Source organism: Oncorhynchus mykiss, chromosome 25, assembly GCF_057628025.1.
Source record: "Oncorhynchus mykiss isolate SJ-2025 chromosome 25, ASM5762802v1, whole genome shotgun sequence".
NCBI lineage: Eukaryota > Metazoa > Chordata > Actinopteri > Salmoniformes > Salmonidae > Oncorhynchus > Oncorhynchus mykiss.
Window position 1 is genome coordinate 93,558,449 of NC_143046.1, and position 21,973 is coordinate 93,580,421.

The 21,973-nt window shown below is 47.3% G+C and overlaps 2 protein-coding genes and 1 long non-coding RNA gene across 14 annotated transcripts in view; 2 read left to right on the forward strand and 1 right to left on the reverse strand.

Annotated features, from left to right (window-relative positions):
• Positions 1–10,772, forward strand: part of nsd2 (nuclear receptor binding SET domain protein 2) — a 62,551-nt gene extending 51,779 nt beyond the window's left edge. The window contains exons 17-20 of the mRNA XM_090221493.1: positions 3,460–3,601; positions 3,874–3,980; positions 4,477–4,678; positions 7,995–10,772. Of these exons, the coding sequence (XP_090077619.1) occupies positions 3,460–3,601; positions 3,874–3,980; positions 4,477–4,678; positions 7,995–8,158 (615 nt within the window). The 3' untranslated portion in view covers positions 8,159–10,772. The remainder of the gene's footprint in view (positions 1–3,459; positions 3,602–3,873; positions 3,981–4,476; positions 4,679–7,994) is intronic.
• Positions 10,773–14,531: 3,759 nt separating this feature from the next.
• On the forward strand, positions 14,532–15,566 carry LOC149972174 (uncharacterized). Of its 2 annotated transcripts, none has more exons than XR_016492099.1 (2): positions 14,532–15,350; positions 15,407–15,566. It is a non-coding gene; the product is annotated as an uncharacterized LOC149972174 (long non-coding RNA). The 2 variants fall into 2 exon arrangements; XR_016492100.1 differs by having other exon boundaries at positions 15,080–15,172.
• Positions 15,567–16,804: 1,238 nt separating this feature from the next.
• LOC110506009 (protein Jade-1) overlaps positions 16,805–21,973 on the reverse strand; it is a 28,555-nt gene continuing 23,386 nt past the window's right edge. For all 11 annotated transcript variants that reach the window (XR_016492097.1, XR_016492096.1, XR_016492098.1 and 8 more), the window contains one exon: positions 16,805–17,452. Coding sequence is in view for 8 of the 11 variants with exons in the window: in XM_036962899.2 (XP_036818794.2) it covers positions 16,916–17,452 (537 nt within the window). In the remaining 3 variants the exon portion in view is untranslated. The remainder of the gene's footprint in view (positions 17,453–21,973) is intronic.

Consider the following 21,973-nt stretch of genomic DNA (forward strand, 5'->3'; position numbering starts at 1 on the left):
GACACTGTTCTGACCTGTTATAATGTTACTGCTGGCCTGGACACTGTTCTGACCTGTTATAATGTTACTGCTGGCCTGGACACTGTTCTGACCTGTTATAATGTTACTGCTGGCCTGGACACTGACCTGTTATAATGTTACTGCTGGCCTGGACACTGTTCTGACCTGTTATAATGTTACTGCTGGCCTGGACACTTGACTGACCTGTTATAATGTTACTGCTGGCCTGGACACTGTTCTGACCTGTTATAATATTACTGCTGGCCTGGACACTGTTCTGACCTGTTATAATATTACTGCTGGCCTGGACACTGTTCTGACCTGTTATAATGTTACTGCTGGCCTGGACACTGTTCTGACCTGTTATAATGTTACTGCTGGCCTGGACACTGACCTGTTATAATGTTACTGCTGGCCTGGACACTGACCTGTTATAATGTTACTGCTGGCCTGGCCACTGTTCTGACCTGTTATAATGTTACTGCTGGCCTGGACACTGTTCTGACCTGTTATAATATTACTGCTGGCCTGGACACTGGACTGACCTGTTATAATGTTACTGCTGGCCTGGACACTGACCTGTTATAATGTTACTGCTGGCCTGGACACTGACCTGTTATAATGTTACTGCTGGCCTGGCCACTGTTCTGACCTGTTATAATGTTACTGCTGGCCTGGACACTGTTCTGACCTGTTATAATATTACTGCTGGCCTGGACACTGGACTGACCTGTTATAATGTTACTGCTGGCCTGGACACTGACCTGTTATAATGTTACTGCTGGCCTGGACACTGACCTGTTATAATGTTTCTGCTGGCCTGGACACTGTTCTGACCTGTTATAATATTACTGCTGGCCTGGACACTTACCTGTTATAATGTTACTGCTGGCCTGGACACTGTTCTGACCTGTTATAATGTTACTGCTGGCCTGGACACTGTTCTGACCTGTTATAATGTTACTGCTGGCCTGGACACTGTTCTGACCTGTTATAATGTTACTGCTGGCCTGGACACTGTTCTGACCTGTTATAATGTTACTGCTGGCCTGGACACTGTTCTGACCTGTTATAATGTTACTGCTGGCCTGGACACTGTTCTGACCTGTTATAATGTTACTGCTGGCCTGGACACTGTTCTGACCTGTTATAATGTTACTGCTGGCCTGGACACTGTTCTGACCTGTTATAATGTTACTGCTGGCCTGGACACTGTTCTGACCTGTTATAATGTTACTGCTGGCCTGGACACTGTTCTGACCTGTTATAATATTACTGCTGGCCTGGACACTGTTCTGACCTGTTATAATATTACTGCTGGCCTGGACACTGACCTGTTATAATGTTACTGCTGGCCTGGACACTGTTCTGACCTGTTATAATATTACTGCTGGCCTGGACACTGTTCTGACCTGTTATAATATTACTGCTGGCCTGGACACTGTTCTGACCTGTTATAATATTACTGCTGGCCTGGACACTGTTCTGACCTGTTATAATATTACTGCCGGCCTGGACACTGACCTGTTATAATGTTACTGCTGGCCTGGACACTGTTCTGACCTGTTATAATGTTACTGCTGGCCTGGACACTGTTCTGACATGTTATAATGTTACTGCTGGCCTGGACACTGTTCTGACCTGTTATAATGTTACTGCTGGCCTGGACACTGTTCTGACCTGTTATAATATTACTGCTGGCCTGGACACTGTTCTGACCTGTTATAATGTTACTGCTGGCCTGGACACTGTTCTGACCTGTTATAATATTACTGCTGGCCTGGACACTGTTCTGACCTGTTATAATGTTACTGCTGGCCTGGACACTGTTCTGACCTGTTATAATGTTACTGCTGGCCTGGACACTGACCTGTTGTAATGTTACTGCTGGCCTGGACACTGACCTGTTATAATGTTACTGCTGGCCTGGACACTGACCTGTTGTAATGTTACTGCTGGCCTGGACACTGACCTGTTATAATATTACTGCTGGCCTGGACACTGACCTGTTATAATGTTACTGCTGGCCTGGACACTGTTCTGACCTGTTATAATGTTACTGCTGGCCTGGACACTGACCTGTTATAATGTTACTGCTGGCCTGGACACTGACCTGTTATAATGTTACTGCTGGCCTGGACACTGTTCTAACCTGTTATAATGTTACTGCTGGCCTGGACACTGTTCTGACCTGTTATGTTACTGCTGGCCTGGACACTGTTCTGACCTGTTATAATATTACTGCTGGCCTGGACACTGTTCTGACCTGTTATAATGTTACTGCTGGCCTGGACACTGACCTGACCTGTTATAATGTTACTGCTGGCCTGGACACTGACATGTTATAATGTTACTGCTGGCCTGGACACTGGACTGTTATAAAGTTACTGCTGGCCTGGACACTGTTCTGACCTGTTATAATGTTACTGCTGGCCTGGACACTGTTCTGACCTGTTATAATGTTACTGCTGGCCTGGACACTGACCTGTTATAATGTTACTGCTGGCCTGGACACTGACCTGTTATAATGTTACTGCTGGCCTGGACACTGGACTGACCTGTTATAATGTTACTGCTGGCCTGGACACTGACCTGTTATAATGTTACTGCTGGCCTGGACACTGTTCTGACCTGTTATAATGTTACTGCTGGCCTGGACACTGACCTGTTATAATGTTACTGCTGGCCTGGACACTGTTCTGACCTGTTATAATGTTACTGCTGGCCTGGACACTGGATTGACCTGTTATAATGTTACTGCTGGCCTGGACACTGACCTGTTATAATGTTACTGCTGGCCTGGACACTGGATTGACCTGTTATAATGTTACTGCTGGCCTGGACACTGACCTGTTATAATGTTACTGCTGGCCTGGACACTGGATTGACCTGTTATAATGTTACTGCTGGCCTGGACACTGACCTGTTATAATGTTACTGCTGGCCTGGACACTGTTCTGACCTGTTATAATGTTACTGCTGGCCTGGACACTGGACTGTTATAATGTTACTGCTGGCCTGGACACTGTTCTGACCTGTTATAATGTTACTGCTGGCCTGGACACTGTTCTGACCTGTTATAATGTTACTGCTGGCCTGGACACTGTTCTGACCTGTTATAATGTTACTGCTGGCCTGGACACTGACCTGTTATAATGTTTCTGCTGGCCTGGACACTGTTCTGACCTGTTATAATGTTACTGCTGGCCTGGACACTGACCTGTTATAATGTTACTGCTGGCCTGGACACTGACCTGTTATAATGTTACTGCTGGCCTGGACACTGACCTGTTATAATGTTACTGCTGGCCTGGACACTGACCTGTTATAATGTTACTGCTGGCCTGGACACTGATCTGTTATAATGTTACTGCTGGCCTGGACACTGACCTGTTGGGTTTCCAGGACAGGATCATCTGTTACTGCATACCTCTTCACCTGCCTGACCTGTGTTTCCAGGACCGGATCATAGACGCTGGCCCTAAAGGGAACTACTCCCGCTTCATGAACCACAGCTGCCAGCCCAACTGTGACACTCAGAAGTGGACGGTGAACGGAGACACGAGAGTTGGGCTGTTCGCTGTCTGTGACATCCCTGCTGGTGAGAACCCAGACATGTCCACTGTTCTCTTGTTTTATGGTTGACTTAGTTAGTTGGTGTTTTGTGGTTTAATAAAGGGACAGTGTGTTAATGTACCAAACATGAGTCAGGCTCATGGTCTCGTGAGGAGGTAGCCCTTCCTGCGAATTCAAAATCAGTGTCACCCTCGGCTCAAAAGGGAATTTCCTCTTGGTCTGACGTTGGTTTCTCCCGTGGGAGACATGGGTTCAGATCCCAACCATGACATTAACATGGTGTTTTGTGGTTTCCAGGGACAGAGCTCACCTTCAACTACAACCTGGATTGCCTTGGTAATGAAAAGACGGCGTGTCGCTGTGGGGCTTCCAACTGTAGCGGTTTCCTTGGAGATCGGCCCAAGGTGAGTTTGCTCCTCTCGGGAACAATCAGAAATGATCGAAAGATTTAGAATGGGGACACTTTATAAAAAACTCAAACACATGACAGTCTCGAGGTCCACCTGACTATTGTCTCCTGTTCCAGACCTCTGGTGGCCAGGCCCCTATCTGACTGCTGTTTCCTGTCAGACATCTGGTGGCCAGGCCCCTACATTAGTGCTGTTTCCTGTCACACCTCTGGTGGCCAGGCCCCTATCTGACTGTTTCCTGTCAGACCTCTGGTGGCCAGGCCCCTGACTGTTTCCAATCAGACCTCTGGTGGCCAGGCCCCTATCTGACTGTTTCCTGTCAGACCTCTGGTGGCCAGGCCCCTATCTGACTGTTTCCTGTCAGACCTCTGGTGGCCAGGCCCCTATCTGACTGTTTCAAGTCAGGCCTCTGGTGGCCAGGCCCTTATCTGACTGTTTCCTGTCAGGCCTCTGGTGGCCAGGCCCCTATCTGACTGTTGTTTCCTGTCAGACGTCTGGTTTCCAGGCCGCGGAGCCCAAGGGGAAGAAAGCCAAGAAGAAAGTGAAGAAGCGTCGGGCGCGGAACGAGGGGAAGGAGTCTGAGGACGAGTGTTTCCGCTGTGGAGACGGAGGTCAGCTGGTTCTGTGTGACAGGAAGAGCTGCACCAAGGCCTTCCACCTCTCCTGCCTGGACCGCACCAAGAGACCCTTCGGTAAGACCCTAACCCCCTAACCCCCGACCCTTCCACCTCTCCTGCCTGGACCGCACCAAGAGACCCTTTGGTAAGACCCTAACCCCCTAACTCCTGACCCTTCCACCTCTCCTGCCTGGACCGAACCAAGAGACCCTTCGGTAAGACCCTAACCCCCTGACCCTTCCACCTCTCCTGCCTGGACCACACCAAGAGACCCTTCGGTAAGACCCTAACCCCCTGACACTTCCACCTCTCCTGCCTGGACCACACCAAGAGACCCTTCGGTAAGACCCTAACCCCCTGACCCTTCCACCTCTCCTGCCTGGACCATACCAAGAGACAATTCGGTAAGATCCTAACCCCCTGACCCTTCCACCTCTCCTGCCTGGACCATACCAAGAGACAATTCGGTAAGACCCTAACCCTAATTAAGAATAAAAAGCTGAAATATCTCATCAATAATATTCAACTCCTTTGTTTATGTCAAGGAGCCTAAATAAGTTCAGGAGTAAAAATTTACTTAACAAGTCTCATAATAAGTTGCATGGACTCACTGTGTGTGCAATAATAGTGTTTAACATGATTTTTGAATGGCTACCTCATCTCTGTATCACACATGTACAATTATCTGTAAGGTCCCTCAGTCCAACAGTGAATTTCAAACACAGATTCAACCACAAAGACCAGGGAGGTTTTACAATGCCTCGCAAAGAAGGGTAGATGGTTAAAACATTCCATTAAAAAGGCAGACATTGAATATCCCTTTTGAGCATGGTTAAGTTATTAATTACACTTTGGTTGGTATATCAATAGAGCCCCATAGTGTAGGTGTTATAATACCCTAGCGGTCAAACAGGGAAATGGTACCAATCGTTTTTCCACCATTCATTCCTCCCATAGGGGATTTAACAATGAATTAAAATAAGGTCTGTTTGGTGTAGGCTTACCCTGGCATGACGTTTTGATAGCCATGTAAATCTCTCTAGGGCAAGGTGACTATCAATATATTCAGCTCTATTCTCTCTCAGATTCTAAAATGCTAATTAGAATGAAAGTAGACATCGTGCAAGACTACAAATCCCTGCCAGCACCTGCACGTCATCTCTAACACCTTTGTTAACAGGTATTATTTAAAACTTGCACAGTTCACAGAATTGTCCATTGAAAGAAATGTAGCCAATTTATTCATTGCTACATTTAGCTAACATTAGATCGTTAATCCAGAGTCCAGATCATCATGGCATTTGTAGTTCTTTATGATAGCCACATTAGCAGCTAATTGGTGTTTCATTTTGGGGGGGTGAATAAAGGTGAATGTACTGATAAAGTCCACTTGTCGTAGAGAGATTAGGGTAAGCCTACACGAAACAAAGGGGATTTTTAAAAACACTTAAAATAAGGGCTATGGGACCAGTTAATGGTTGAACAACAATTGGAACTATTGCCCTGTTTGACTGCTAGGTTTTATGGGTATTATGACTCATACCGTGGTACTCTATACACCCAGTCACCCTTCCTAACTCAGTTTCCGGAGAGGGAAACCGCACAGGGATTTCACCATGAGGCCAATAGGGACTTTAAAGCAGAGTTTTAATGGCTATGAAAGGAGACAACTGAAGATGGAGCAACAACATTGTAGTTACTCCATAATACTAACCTAAATGACAGTGAAAATATGGAAACCTGTACCGAATACAAATATTCAAAAATATATTATATATCTGACCCCAACACATGATGATATTATATACAGTGGGGCAAAAAAGTATTTAGCCAGCCACCAATTGTGCAAGTTCTCCCACTTAAAAAGATGAGAGGCCTGTCATTTATCATAGGTACACTTCAACTATGACAGACAAAATGAGAAAAAAAAATCCAGGAAATCACATTGTAGGATTTTTTATGAATTTATTTGAAAATTATGGTGGAAAATAAACTTTTGTTATTGACCAAATACTTATACAATACTTTGTTATATACCCTTTGTTGGCAATGACAGAGGTCAAACGTTTTCTGTAAGTCTTCACAAGGTTTTCACACACTGTTGCTGGTATTTTGGCCCATTCCTCCATGCAGATCTCCTCTAGAGCAGTGATGTTTTGGGGCTGTTGCTGGGCAACACGGACTTTCAACTCCCTCCAAAGATTTTCTATGGGGTTGAGATCTGGAGACTGGCTAGGCCACTCCAGGACCTTGAAATGCTTCTTACGAAGCCACTCCTTCGTTGCCCGGGTGGTGTGTTTGGGATCATTGTCATGCGGAAAGACCCAGCCACATTTCATCTTCAATGCCCTTGCTGATGGAAGGAGGTTTTCACTCAAAATCTCACGATGCATGGCCCCATTCATTCTTTCCTTTACATGGATCAGTCGTCCTGGTCCCTTTGCAGAAAAACAGCCCCAAAGCATGATGTTTCCACCCCCATGCTTCACAGTAGGTATGGTGTTCTTTGGATGCAACTCAGCATTCTTTGTCCTCCAAACACGACGAGTTGAGTTTTTACCAAAAAGTTATATTTTGGTTTCATCTGACCATATGACATTCTCCCAATCTTCTTCTGGATCATCCAAATGCTCTCTAGCAAACTTCAGACGGGCCTGGACATGTACTGGCTTAAGCAGGGGGACACGTCTGGCACTGCAGGATTTGAGTCCCTGGCGGCGTAGTGTGTTACTGATGGTAGGCTTTGTTGTTCACTAGGTCCCCCCGTGTGGTTCTGGGATTTTTGCTCACCAGGGTGAGATCTTGCGTGGAGCCCCAGATCGAGGGAGATTATCAGTGGTCTAGTATGTCTTCCATTTCCTAATAATTGCTCCCACAGTTGATTTCTTCAAACCAAGCTGCTTATCTATTGCAGATTCAGTCTTCCCAGCCTGGTGCAGGTCTACAATTTTGTTTCTGGTGTCCTTTGACAGCTCTTTGGTCTTGGCCATAGTGGAGTTTGGGGCTGTGGACAGGTGTCTTTTATACTGATAACAAGTTCAAACAGGTGCCATTAATACAGGTAACGAGTGGAGGACAGAGGAGCCTCTTAAAGAAGAAGTTACAGGTCTGTGAGAGCCAGAAACCTTGCTTGTTTTTAGGTGACCAAATACTTATTTTCCACCATAATTTGCAAATAAATTCATAAAAAATCCTACAATGTGATTTTCTGGATTTTTTCTCATTTTGTCTGTCATAGTTGAAGTGTACCTATGATGAAAATTACAGGCCTCGTCTTTAAGTGGAAGAACTTGCACAATTGGTGGCTGACTAAATAATTTTTTGCCCCACTGTATATAACATAATGTGTTAACCAATATAATATCTATTATATAACTATGTTATGTTTCAGGGCGCTGGGACTGCCCGTGGCACCACTGTGACGTGTGTGGAAAGCCATCTGAGGCCTTCTGCCAGCTGTGCCCCAACTCCTTCTGCAAGAACCACCAGGAGGGGGCGCTACGGCCCTGGCCCCCCAATGGACAGCTCTGCTGCCAGGAGCACGACCACCTCTAACCCAACACCCAGAGTGGACTGAGGCCTAGGCTGACCCAGACCCCGACACACCCCCTCGGACCCCCTAAAGGCTTCAGGAGAGGCCTTGACCACAGTCTGGGAGATGCTGACCTGCAGCAGAACTGGGCCCAACTCCATAATGTCTTCAAGATGACAGATGGACAGAAATCCCTTTATGAATGTATGTTGTCTCTCTCCTCATCAGGGATCTGCTGTACTAATCTACACTTCGAACCAACCAGGTCCTTTTACACTCAGATAGCCAGCTAATCAGGTCCTTCCACCTGTTAGTTGTTTGTCTGTAACTCGTCTGCACTGAGAGAACTAAACACACACCTGTCTGTGGTACAAACACACAAGACAGTCAGAGTACAGTACACCTCCCAGCTACAGCCAGCAGAGTACAGTACACCTCCCAGCTACAGCCAGCAGAGTACTGTACACCTCCCAGCTACAGTCAGCAGAGTACACCTCACCTCCCAGCTACAGTCAGCAGAGTACAGTACACCTCCCAGCTACAGTCAGCAGAGTACAGTACACCTCCCAGCTACAGCCAGCAGAGTACAGTACACCTCACCTCCCAGCTACAGTCAGCAGAGTACAGTACACCTCCCAGCTACAGTCAGCAGAGTACAGTACACCTCCCAGCTACAGCCAGAAGAGTACAGTACACCTCCCAGCTACAGCCAGCAGAGTACAGTGCAGAGTACACCTCCCAGCTACAGCCAGCAGAGTACAGTACACCTCCCAGCTACAGCCAGCAGAGTACAGTACACCTCCCAGCTACAGCCAGCAGAGTACAGTACACCTCCCAGCTACAGCCAGCAGAGTACAGTACACCTCCCAGCTACAGCCAGCAGAGTACAGTACACCTCCCAGCTACAGCCAGCAGAGTACAGTACACCTCCCAGCTACAGCCAGCAGAGTACAGTACACCTCCCAGCTACAGCCAGCAGAGTACAGTACACCTCCCAGCTACAGCCAGCAGAGTACACCTCACCTCCCAGCTACAGCCAGCAGAGTACAGTACACCTCCCAGCTACAGCCAGCAGAGTACAGTACACCTCCCAGCTACAGCCAGCAGAGTACAGTACACCTCCCAGCTACAGTCAGCAGAGTACAGTACACCTCCCAGCTACAGTCAGCAGAGTACAGTACACCTCCCAGCTACAGTCAGCAGAGTACAGTACACCTCCCAGCTACAGTCAGCAGAGTACAGTACACCTCCCAGCTACAGTCAGCAGAGTACAGTACACCTCCCAGCTACAGTCAGCAGAGTACAGTACACCTCCCAGCTACAGTCAGCAGAGTACAGTACACCTCCCAGCTACAGCCAGCAGAGTACAGTACACCTCCCAGCTACAGTCAGCAGAGTACAGTACACCTCCCAGCTACAGCCAGCAGAGTACAGTACACCTCCCAGCTACAGTCAGCAGAGTACAGTACACCTCCCAGCTACAGCCAGCAGGGTACAGTACACCTCCCAGCTACAGTCAGCAGAGTACACCTCACCTCCCAGCTACAGCCAGCAGGGTACAGTACACCTCCCAGCTACAGTCAGCAGAGTACACCTCACCTCCCAGCTACAGCCAGCAGAGTACAGTACACCTCCCAGCTACAGCCAGCAGAGTACAGTACACCTCCCAGCTAGTCAGCAGAGTACTGTACACCTCCCAGCTACAGTCAGCAGAGTACAGTACACCTCCCAGCTACAGTCAGCAGAGTACAGTACACCTCCCAGCTACAGTCAGCAGAGTACAGTACACCTCCCAGCTACAGTCAGCAGAGTACAGTACACCTCCCAGCTACAGCCAGCAGAGTACAGTACACCTCCCAGCTACAGTCAGCAGAGTACAGTACACCTCCCAGCTACAGTCAGCAGAGTACAGTACACCTCCCAGCTACAGTCAGCAGAGTACAGTACACCTCCCAGCTACAGTCAGCAGAGTACAGTACACCTCCCAGCTACAGTGAGCAGAGTACAGTACACCTCCAGCTACAGTCAGCAGAGTACAGTACACCTCCCAGCTACAGCCAGCAGAGTACAGTACACCTCCCAGCTACAGTCAGCAGAGTACAGTACACCTCCCAGCTACAGCCAGCAGAGTACAGTACACCTCCCAGCTACAGCCAGCAGAGTACAGTACACCTCCCAGCTACAGCCAGCAGAGTACAGTACACCTCCCAGCTACAGTCAGCAGAGTACAGTACACCTCCCAGCTACAGTCAGCAGAGTACAGTACACCTCCCAGCTACAGCCAGCAGAGTACAGTACACCTCCCAGCTACAGTCAGCAGAGTACAGTACACCTCCCAGCTACAGCCGGCTACAGCATTTGTCTCATCTCTTGAAGCGTCACTGCTCTCCTCTCATAGATTACTTTAAACAGTAGAGGTTTCTATTATTTATGTGTATATGAAAGAGCAACGTTCTAGTAATACTGGAATATTGTTAGTTCCAGGTGGTTTTATATCTATGGATAGGCCTTGAATTAGGTTTGTTTCCTGTAATAGCCATAGGATACATTTAATTTTAAGTACATGATATTGTTTTCTTCATTTGAGTGATGCTAGTATACCTGGTCAGATAGTGTTATTAAAGCACAGAGCTGAAACCTTATTGTGGACTTTTACTCTGAAACCTTGTTGATGTTATTTCAGGTTTTCTAGGTGAGCTCAGGAGTTCTTGGCCTCAGCATGTATTGTTTTATTTTGTGAGGTGAGGCGTCCATGTGGTTTAAAGCACAGTGAGTTACACTACATTTATTTATACCTTTATTTAACTAAGTAAGTCAGTTAAGAACAAATTCTTATTTTCAATGACGGCCTAGGAACAGTGGGTTAACTGCCTGTTCAGGGACAGAACGACAGATATGTATACATTCGAACTTGTAACCTTTCGGTTACTAGTCCAATGCTCTAACCACCACCCTGCCGCCCCAACATGACCAAAAAAGTAGTGAAGACATCAAAACTGAAATAACACGTATGGTATCATGTAGTAACCAAAAAATTTTTAAACCAATCAAAATAAATGCATTCCAGGTGACTACCTCATGAAGTTGAGAGAATGCCAAGAGACAGCAATGCTGTCATCAAGGCGGCTCTACCCCGGTAGAGTTCACCCTAACTAAACCTCTCTCTACCCGGGCAGAGGTTGATGGATGTCGTTAAACCCATTGTTATTGAGCACTGTCATTTACTGTTGAGCTGCATTGTGCTATCAGGAGTATTGGAACTGCTGTTGTCATAGTACCCAGAGACTAATATGAGGGAAAAGTGATGCATTTATTGTAAATATCATACAACTAATAAGATTGTATGTTTGATGCAGTGCTGATGATTCTCTTTTTGTGCCAGACTTCAAAACATGCAATAATAGTGTTAAAAACCATCACATGCATTTTAGCCTCCGTTCTGTGACTTCAGGTTCTAAGGACTTGTAGGGCTGGTTTCCCTGACACAGATGGAGGAGAATCTCTTGAGAATATTAGTCCAGGACTAGGCTTTGGGCTGGATTTAATCCGTGAAATCCTTAGATTAGGACCTAATGAATTTATTTAAATTGAGAGAATTACCTGAAAGAGGAATGATCAGGTAATAAATTCAAGGAAATCACAAATGATTGATGGGCTATGCATAAGCTTCTAATTTATAGCCTCTGTCTCACAATATGAGCCACGCTCTCCATTGGCCTCACTCCTTAAACGCTCTTGGAGTCCCAGGAAAAACTAGGCTGGAAGAATTTAGTTTTATAATTTCTTATACTAATAGACTATTGGAAGAGGGATGCAAGCTCTTAAGTACAGCAGCCAATAGAAATGGCCATGTGCTGGGGAGTTTGAAAGGAGGCTATATCAGTTATTTGTTCAGACCCGTAACCATTCAATCTTGGTGACGCAAAAAGAAAACCATCTGCATTTTGTTGTAGTCCTTTTATTATTGAAGCATGTCATTACGGCCAACTGTTGAAAGGGAAGGAAACAACAAAAAGGGGAGGCTACTACGCATGTCGCACAACATGCTAGCTTAAAATTGTAACTTTTCTGTCGTGCGGCAGCCTAGGATAAAATGCTCACTAACAGGGATGTAAACAATTGTGGGAAATATGCTTTTTTAGCATGTGGAACACTTCTGGGATCTTTTATTTCAGTTCATGAAACATGGGACTTGCATTTATATTTTTGTTCAGTGTAGATATAGCCTGTCCCCAGAGAGAGAGAGAGAGACTGGCAACATGCTACGACACTCACATGCATTAGCCTGTCCCCAGAGAGAGAGAGAGACTGGCAACATGCTACGACACTCACATGCATTAGCCTGTCCCCAGAGAGAGAGAGAGAGACTGGCAACATGCTACGACACTCACATGCATTAGCCTGTCCCCAGAGAGAGAGAGAGACTGGCAACATGCTACGACACTCACATGCATTAGCCTGTCCCCAGAGAGAGAGAGAGAGACTGGCAACATGCTACGACACTCACATGCATTAGCCTGTCCCCAGAGAGAGAGAAAGAGAGACTGGCAACATGCTACGACACTCACATGCATTAGCCTGTCCCCAGAGAGAGAGACTGGCAACATGCTACGACACCCACATGCATTAGCCTGTCCCCAGAGAGAGAGAGAGACTGGCAACATGCTACGACACCCACATGCATTAGCCTGTCCCCAGAGAGAGAGAGAGACTGGCAACATGCTACAACAACCACATGCATTAGCCTGTCCCCAGAGAGAGAGACTGGCAACATGCTACGACACCCACATGCATTAGCCTGTCCCCAGAGAGAGAGAGAGACTGGCAACATGCTACGACACCCACATGCATTAGCCTGTCCCCAGAGAGAGAGAGAGACTGGCAACATGCTACGACACCCACATGCATTAGCCTGTCCCCAGAGAGAAAGAGAGACTGGCAACATGCTACGACACCCACATGCATTAGCCTGTCCCCAGAGAGAGAGAGAGACTGGCAACATGCTACGACACTCACATGCATTTCTTTATGGCAGATGTTTACTGCATCTGCTACACAGTTATAACATTTACAAATTAACCTTATGTAAATCTATCAGAATATGTTATAGAAAGATAAGCATTATATTATAGGAGTAACTTTGGACGGGTAATATCAAAAGTCAAGCCATTGTTTATAGGGAATACAGTTCATTCAGACCCCTTGACTTTTTCCACATTTTGCTACATTACAGCATTGTTTTAAAAAATAAAATAAATAATACTCAATCTACACACAATACCCCATAATGACAAAGTGAAAACAGGTTTTTTGAAATTGAGCTCAGGTGCATCCTGTTTCGATTGATCGTCCTTGATGTTTCTACAACTTGATTGGACATGATTCGGAAAGGCACACACCTGTCTATATAAAGGTCCCACAGTTGACAGCAGTACATGTCAGAGCAAAAAATTATGTTGAAGGAAATGTCCGTAGAGCTCAGAGACAGGATTGTGTCGAGGCACAGATCTGGGGAAGGGTACCAAAAAATGTCTGCAGCATTGAAGGTCTCCAAGAACACAGTGGCCTCCATCATTCTTAAATGGAAGAAGTTTAGAACCACCAAGACTCTTCCTAGAGCTGGCCGCCTGGCCAAACTGAGCAATGGGGAAGAAGGGCCTTGGTCAGGGAGGTGACCCAGAACCCTATGGTCACTCTGACAGATTTCCTCTGCGGAGATGGGAGAACCTTCCAGAAGATAAACCATCTCTACAGTACCCCACCAATCAAGCCTTCATGGTAGAGTGGCCAGACGGAAGCCACTCCTCAGCATAAGGCGCTTGGAGTTTGCCAAAAGGCACCTAAAGGACTCTCAAACCATGAGAAACAAGATTTAATTATTTGGCCTGAATGCCAAGCGTCACGTCTGGAGGAAACCTGGCACCATCCCTACGGGGAAGCATGGTGGTGGCAGCATCATGCTGTGGGGATGTTTATCAGTGGCAGGGACTGGGAGACTAGTCAGGATCGAGGGAAAGATGAAAGGAACAAAGTACAGAGAGATCCTTGACGAAAACGTGCTCTAGAATGCTCAGACTGGTGCGAGGTTCACCTTCAAACAGGACAACGACCCTAAGCACACAGCCAAGACAACGCAGGAGTGGCTTTGAATGTCCTTGAGTGGCCCAGCAAGAGTCCAGACTTGAACCTGATCGAATCTCTGGAGAAACCTGAAAATAGCTGTGCAGCGACTCTCCCCATCCAACCTGACAGAGCTTGAGAGGATCTGCAGAGAAGAATTGGAGAAAGTCCCCAAATACAGGTGTGCCAAGAAGACTCGAGGCTGTAATCGCTGCCAAATGTGGTTCAACAAATTACTGAGTAAAGGGTCTGAATGCTTATGTAAATTTGTAAAGATTTTTTTAAATCTGTTTTTGCTTTGTCATTATGGGGCATTGTGTGTAGATTGGCGGGAAATGTAATCAATTTTAGAACACACTGTATATGAGCAGGCTACTAAATTGTGGCAAACACAGCATTCATTTAAACTTAATTTGGCTAAAGAAAATGTCTCAACAGAATGAAATAAAACAATTGCAAACTGGTTTAAACCTTGACAAAAGTTTTGAACAGGCTATATTGCAGCAATTACCAACAAAGGCAAGTGTCTACAATACCCAATAAATGACAGAAATAGGCTGTTATGGGGATCACGTGACCCTTGAACGAGATGGCCGCATGAACTAAGAGCTTCACACAAGTCGTTTCCAACTCATCTGACCTCCACTTCAAGTTTAAACTCCTTTAGCTTTAGTCAAAAAGTCATGGCAGGCTACAAAAGGTGGCATTACAGGTGACATTGTTATCCGGACTCGTGCATTAGCGGCGGAAAAAGCCTCCAAGAAGAAACTAGCTTCAGAAAAAGCTAGCGCCATTAGCCAGGAGCATTAATGCTAAAGGAGGTAAGACAACATATAGCCGACATCCAAAGACCCACCCGACCTGCTAAATGTCATTATAGCCGTCTAATCTATATTTATTTTCAGTTAGACTGTATGGTGGGTTAGAGTCATGGTCAGTTACACTGTACGGTGGGTTAGAGTCAGACAGTATGGTGGGTTAGAGTTGGGGTCAGTTACACTGTATGGTGGGTTAGAGTCAGGGTCAGTTACACTGTACGGTGGGTTAGAGTCAGACAGTATGGTGGGTTAGAGTTGGGGTCAGTTACACTGTATGGTGGGTTAGAGTCAGGGTCAGTTACACTGTACGGTGGGTTAGGGTCAGACAGTAAGGTGGGTTAGAGTCAGGGTCAGTTACACTGTATGGTGGGTTAGAGTCAGGGTCAGTTACACTGTACGGTGGGTTAGGGTCAGACAGTAAGGTGGGTTAGAGTCAGGGTCAGTTACACTGTATGGTGGGTTAGAGTCGGGGTCAGTGAGACAGTATGGTGGTGACTAACCCACTGAATAGTGGGTTCAATTTGACTGTATGGTGGGTGAGTCAGGGTCAGTTAGTGTGTTGGGTTAGAGTCAGGGTCAGTTAGTGTGTTGGGTTAGAGTCAGGGTCAGTTAGTGTGTTGGGTTAGAGTCAGGGTCAGTTAGTGTGTTGGGTTAGAGTCAGGGTCAGTTACACTGTATGGTGGGTTAGAGTCGGGGTCAGTGAGACAGTATGGTGGTGACTAACCCACTGAATAGTGGGTTCAATTTGACTGTATGGTGGGTGAGTCAGGGTCAGTTAGTGTGTTGGGTTAGAGTCAGGGTCAGTTAGTGTGTTGGGTTAGAGTCAGGGTCAGTTAGTGTGTTGGGTTAGAGTCAGGGTCAGTTAGTGTGTTGGGTTAGAGTCAGGGTCAGTTACACTGTATGGTGGGTTAGAGTCGGGGTCAGTGAGACAGTATGGTGGTGACTAACCCACTGAATAGTGGGTTCAATTTGACTGTATGGTGGGTGAGTCAGGGTCAGTTAGTGTGTTGGGTTAGAGTCAGGGTCAGTTAGTGTGTTGGGTTAGAGTCAGGGTCAGTTAGTGTGTTGGGTTAGAGTCAGGGTCAGTTAGTGTGTTGGGTTAGAGTCAGGGTCAGTTAGTGTGTTGGGTTAGAGTCAGTGTCAGTTAGTGTGTTGGGTTAGAGTCAGTGTCAGTTAGTGTGTTGGGTTAGAGTCCGGGTCAGTTAGTGTGTTGGGTTAGAGTCAGTGTCAGTTAGTGTGTTGGGTTAGAGTCAGGGTCAATTAGTGTGCTGGGTTAGAGTCAGGGTCAGTTAGTGTGTTGGGTTAGAGTCCGGGTCAGTTAGTGTGTTGGGTTAGAGTCAGTGTCAGTTAGTGTGTTGGGTTAGAGTCAGGGTCAGTTAGTGTGTTGGGTTAGAGTCAGGGTCAGTTAGTGTGTTGGGTTAGAGTCAGGGTCAGTTAGTGTGTTGGGTTAGAGTCAGGGTCAGTTAGTGTGTTGGGTTAGAGTCAGGGTCAGTTAGTGTGTTGGGTTAGAGTCGGGGTCAGTTAGTGTGTTGGGTTAGAGTCGGGGTCAGTTAGATAGTATTGTGGGTTAGAGTCAGGTTAAATTTGACTGTGGATTAGAGTCAGAGTCAATTTGACTGTGGATTAGAGTCTGAGGAATACAGTGGTTCTGTCTGTCTGGGTCATAGCACACCCGTCTCATATTCTTGTGATGTTTCTCCCAGTCATTAGACAAGCACACAGGCAACAGCCAACGCTGCACTCCGGATTTATTTCCATGGTTCGAGATACACCTGCTGGTATTGGGTTAGGAGTTAGTCATCCACCTCTTTGGTGGCTCCTCCCCTCTGCAGCTGGAGACAATTAGCCAATAGCCAGCTGCCTGGGTGTGGCCGGCCTAGGCGCAGAACCCTGACCCATCCCCCGGGGAAACAGGTGGTGGAGGACGACATCATGCTCTCTCCCTGCCAGACTCTCCTCTTCCATCTGGGGGGTCAGCAATGGCTGGCTGTGATTGGCTTGGCATTTCAGCTTCCAGTACTGATACATGAAGTGGACTGTCTCCTGGTTCAGCTGCAGGGCCTGGGACACCTCCTTCACATCGACTAACTGGTGTGGCGACTCCTCCAGCTGCTGCAGTCTGATGTGACGGAGGCTCAGGGCCTCCACTGGGTTGGGGACTGGATGAGGGACAGGGGGGTTAAGAACTTCATCTCCTCTCAGTCTCCCTCCCCTCCTCCCCTCCTCCTTGCTGTCCTCTCCTCCCACCAGACCAGAGTGTTTGGGGCAGAAGGACTTGAACTTGACCTCATCCTGCTCTTTGATGATGGTGGTCATCTCCAGACTGCTGTCTAAGGCACAGCTCACATGGAACGCTGTCCGACAGCTTTCAGCTGAACACTGAGGGAACAGAGAGGAATGCTAAGGTAACTGACAGAAGACTGACAGAGAAAGGACTGCTAACGTGACAGAAATCCACACTAACAGTTATTAAAGCCTTCTCCATGCTAGCTTCATAGATCCAGTCTGGTCTTTACACAGACAGCAGGTCAGTGTGTACAGGATCCAGTCTGGTCTTTACACAGACAGCAGGTCAGTGTGTACAGGATCCAGTCTGGTCTTTACAGAGACAGCAGGTCATTGTGTATCTGTGTACTTGATCCAGTCTGGTATTTACAGAGACAGCAGGTCAGTGTGTATCTGTATACAGGATCCAGTCTGGTCTTTACAGAGACAGCAGGTCAGTGTGTACAGGATCCAGTCTGGTCTTTACAGAGACAGCAGGTCAGTGTGTACCTGTGTACAGGATCCAGTCTGGTCTTTACAGAGACAGCAGGTCAGTGTGTATCTGTATACAGGATCCAGTCTGGTCTTTACACAGACAGCAGGTCAGTGTGTACAGGATCCAGTCTGGTCTTTACAGAGACAGCAGGTCAGTGTGTACCTGTGTACAGGATCCAGTTTGGTCTTTACAGAAACAGCAGGTCAGTGTGTATCTGTATACAGGATCCAGTCTGGTCTTTAGAGACAGCAGGTCAGTGTGTACCTGTGTACAGGATCCAGTCTGGTCTTTACAGAGACAGCAGGTCAGTGTGTACCTGTGTACAGGGTCCAGTCTGGTCTTTACAGAGACAGCAGGTCAGTGTGCATCTGTACACAGGATCCAGTCTGGTCTTTACAGAGACAGCAGGTCAGTGTGTATCTGTATACAGGATCCAGTCTGGTCTTTACAGAGACAGCAGGTCAGTGTGTACAGGATCCAGTTTGGTCTTTACAGAGACAGCAGGTCAGTGTGTACAGGATCCAGTCTGGTCTTTACAGAGACAGCAGGTCAGTGTGTACAGGATCCAGTCTGGTCCTTACAGAGACAGCAGGTCAGTGTGTATCTGTATACAGGATCCAGTCTGGTCTTTACAGAGACAGCAGGTCAGTGTGTACCTGTGTACAGGATCCAGTCTGGTCTTTACAGAGACAGCAGGTCAGTGTGTACCTGTGTACAGGGTCCCGTCTGGTCTTTACAGAGACAGCAGGTCAGTGTGTATCTGTACACAGGATCCAGTCTGGTCTTTGCAGGTCAGTGTGTACCTGTGTACAGGGTCCCGTCTGGTCTTTACACAGACAGCAGGTCAGTGTGAACAGGATCCAGTTTGGTCTTTACAGAGACAGCAGGTCAGTGTGTACAGGATCCAGTCTGGTCTTTACAGAGACAGCAGGTCAGTGTGTACAGGATCCAGTCTGGTCTCTACAGAGACAGCAGGTCAGTGTGTACCTGTGTACAGGATCCAGTCTGGTCTTTACAGAGACAGCAGGTCAGTGTGTATCTGTATACAGGATCCAGTCTGGTCTTTACACAGACAGCAGGTCAGTGTGTACAGGATCCAGTCTGGTCTTTACAGAGACAGCAGGTCAGTGTGTACCTGTGTACAGGATCCAGTTTGGTCTTTACAGAAACAGCAGGTCAGTGTGTATCTGTATACAGGATCCAGTCTGGTCTTTAGAGACAGCAGGTCAGTGTGTACCTGTGTACAGGATCCAGTCTGGTCTTTACAGAGACAGCAGGTCAGTGTGTACCTGTGTACAGGGTCCAGTCTGGTCTTTACAGAGACAGCAGGTCAGTGTGCATCTGTACACAGGATCCAGTCTGGTCTTTACAGAGACAGCAGGTCAGTGTGTATCTGTATACAGGATCCAGTCTGGTCTTTACAGAGACAGCAGGTCAGTGTGTACAGGATCCAGTTTGGTCTTTACAGAGACAGCAGGTCAGTGTGTACAGGATCCAGTCTGGTCTTTACAGAGACAGCAGGTCAGTGTGTACAGGATCCAGTCTGGTCCTTACAGAGACAGCAGGTCAGTGTGTATCTGTATACAGGATCCAGTCTGGTCTTTACAGAGACAGCAGGTCAGTGTGTACCTGTGTACAGGATCCAGTCTGGTCTTTACAGAGACAGCAGGTCAGTGTGTACCTGTGTACAGGGTCCCGTCTGGTCTTTACAGAGACAGCAGGTCAGTGTGTATCTGTACACAGGATCCAGTCTGGTCTTTGCAGGTCAGTGTGTACCTGTGTACAGGGTCCCGTCTGGTCTTTACACAGACAGCAGGTCAGTGTGAACAGGATCCAGTTTGGTCTTTACAGAGACAGCAGGTCAGTGTGTACAGGATCCAGTCTGGTCTTTACAGAGACAGCAGGTCAGTGTGTACAGGATCCAGTCTGGTCCTTACAGAGACAGCAGGTCAGTGTGTATCTGTATACAGGATCCAGTCTGGTCTTTACAGAGACAGCAGGTCAGTGTGTATCTGTGTACAGGATCCACTGGTCTTTACAGAGACAGCAGGTCAGTGTATACAGGATCCAGTCTGGTCCTTACAGAGACAGCAGGTCAGTGTGTACAGGATCCAGTCTGGTCTTTACAGAGACAGCAGGTCAGTGTGTACCTGTATACAGGATCCAGTCTGGTCTTTACAGAGACAGCAGGTCAGTGTGTACAGGATCCAGTCTGGTCTTTACAGAGACAGCAGGTCAGTGTGTACAAGATCCAGTCTGGTCTTTACAGAGACAGCAGGTCAGTGTGCACCTGTGTACAGGATCCAGTCTGGTCTTTACAGAGACAGCAGGTCAGTGTGTACAGGATCCAGTCTGGTCTTTACAGAGACAGCAGGTCAGTGTGTGCCTGTGTACAGGATCCAGTCTGGTCTTTACAGAGGCAGCAGGTCAGTGTGTATCTATATACAGGATCCAGTCTGGTCTTTACAGAGACAGCAGGTCAGTGTGTACCTGTGTACAGGGTACAGTCTGGTCTTTACACAGACAGCAGGTCAGTGTGTACAGGATCCAGTTTGGTCTTTACAGAGACAGCAGGTCAGTGTGTACAGGATCCAGTCTGGTCTTTACAGAGACAGCAGGTCAGTGTGTACAGGATCCAGTCTGGTCCTTACAGAGACAGCAGGTGAGTGTGTATCTGTATACAGGATCCAGTCTGGTCTTTACAGAGACAGCAGGTCAGTGTGTATCTGTGTACAGGATCCAGTCTGGTCTTTACAGAGACAGCAGGTCAGTGTATACAGGATCCAGTCTGGCCCTTACAGAGACAGCAGGTCAGTGTGTATCTGTATACAGGATCCAGTCTGGTCTTTACAGAGACAGCAGGTCAGTGTGTACAGGATCCAGTCTGGTCTTTACACAGACAGCAGGTCAGTGTGTACAGGATCCAGTCTGGTCTTTACAGAGACAGCAGGTCATTGTGTATCTGTGTACTTGATCCAGTCTGGTATTTACAGAGACAGCAGGTCAGTGTGTATCTGTATACAGGATCCAGTCTGGTCTTTACAGAGACAGCAGGTCAGTGTGTACAGGATCCAGTCTGGTCTTTACAGAGACAGCAGGTCAGTGTGTACCTGTGTACAGGATCCAGTCTGGTCTTTACAGAGACAGCAGGTCAGTGTGTACAGGATCCAGTCTGGTCTTTACAGAGACAGCAGGTCAGTGTGTACCTGTGTACAGGATCCAGTTTGGTCTTTACAGAAACAGCAGGTCAGTGTGTATCTGTATACAGGATCCAGTCTGGTCTTTAGAGACAGCAGGTCAGTGTGTACCTGTGTACAGGATCCAGTCTGGTCTTTACAGAGACAGCAGGTCAGTGTGTACCTGTGTACAGGGTCCAGTCTGGTCTTTACAGAGACAGCAGGTCAGTGTGCATCTGTATACAGGATCCAGTCTGGTCTTTACAGAGACAGCAGGTCAGTGTGTATCTGTATACAGGATCCAGTCTGGTCTTTACAGAGACAGCAGGTCAGTGTGTACAGGATCCAGTTTGGTCTTTACAGAGACAGCAGGTCAGTGTGTACAGGATCCAGTCTGGTCTTTACAGAGACAGCAGGTCAGTGTGTACAGGATCCAGTCTGGTCCTTACAGAGACAGCAGGTCAGTGTGTATCTGTATACAGGATCCAGTCTGGTCTTTACAGAGACAGCAGGTCAGTGTGTACCTGTGTACAGGATCCAGTCTGGTCTTTACAGAGACAGCAGGTCAGTGTGTACCTGTGTACAGGATCCAGTCTGGTCTTTGCAGGTCAGTGTGTACCTGTGTACAGGGTCCCGTCTGGTCTTTACACAGACAGCAGGTCAGTGTGAACAGGATCCAGTTTGGTCTTTACAGAGACAGCAGGTCAGTGTGTACAGGATCCAGTCTGGTCTTTACAGAGACAGCAGGTCAGTGTGTACAGGATCCAGTCTGGTCCTTACAGAGACAGCAGGTCAGTGTGTATCTGTATACAGGATCCAGTCTGGTCTTTACAGAGACAGCAGGTCAGTGTGTATCTGTGTACAGGATCCACTGGTCTTTACAGAGACAGCAGGTCAGTGTATACAGGATCCAGTCTGGTCCTTACAGAGACAGCAGGTCAGTGTGTACCTGTATACAGGATC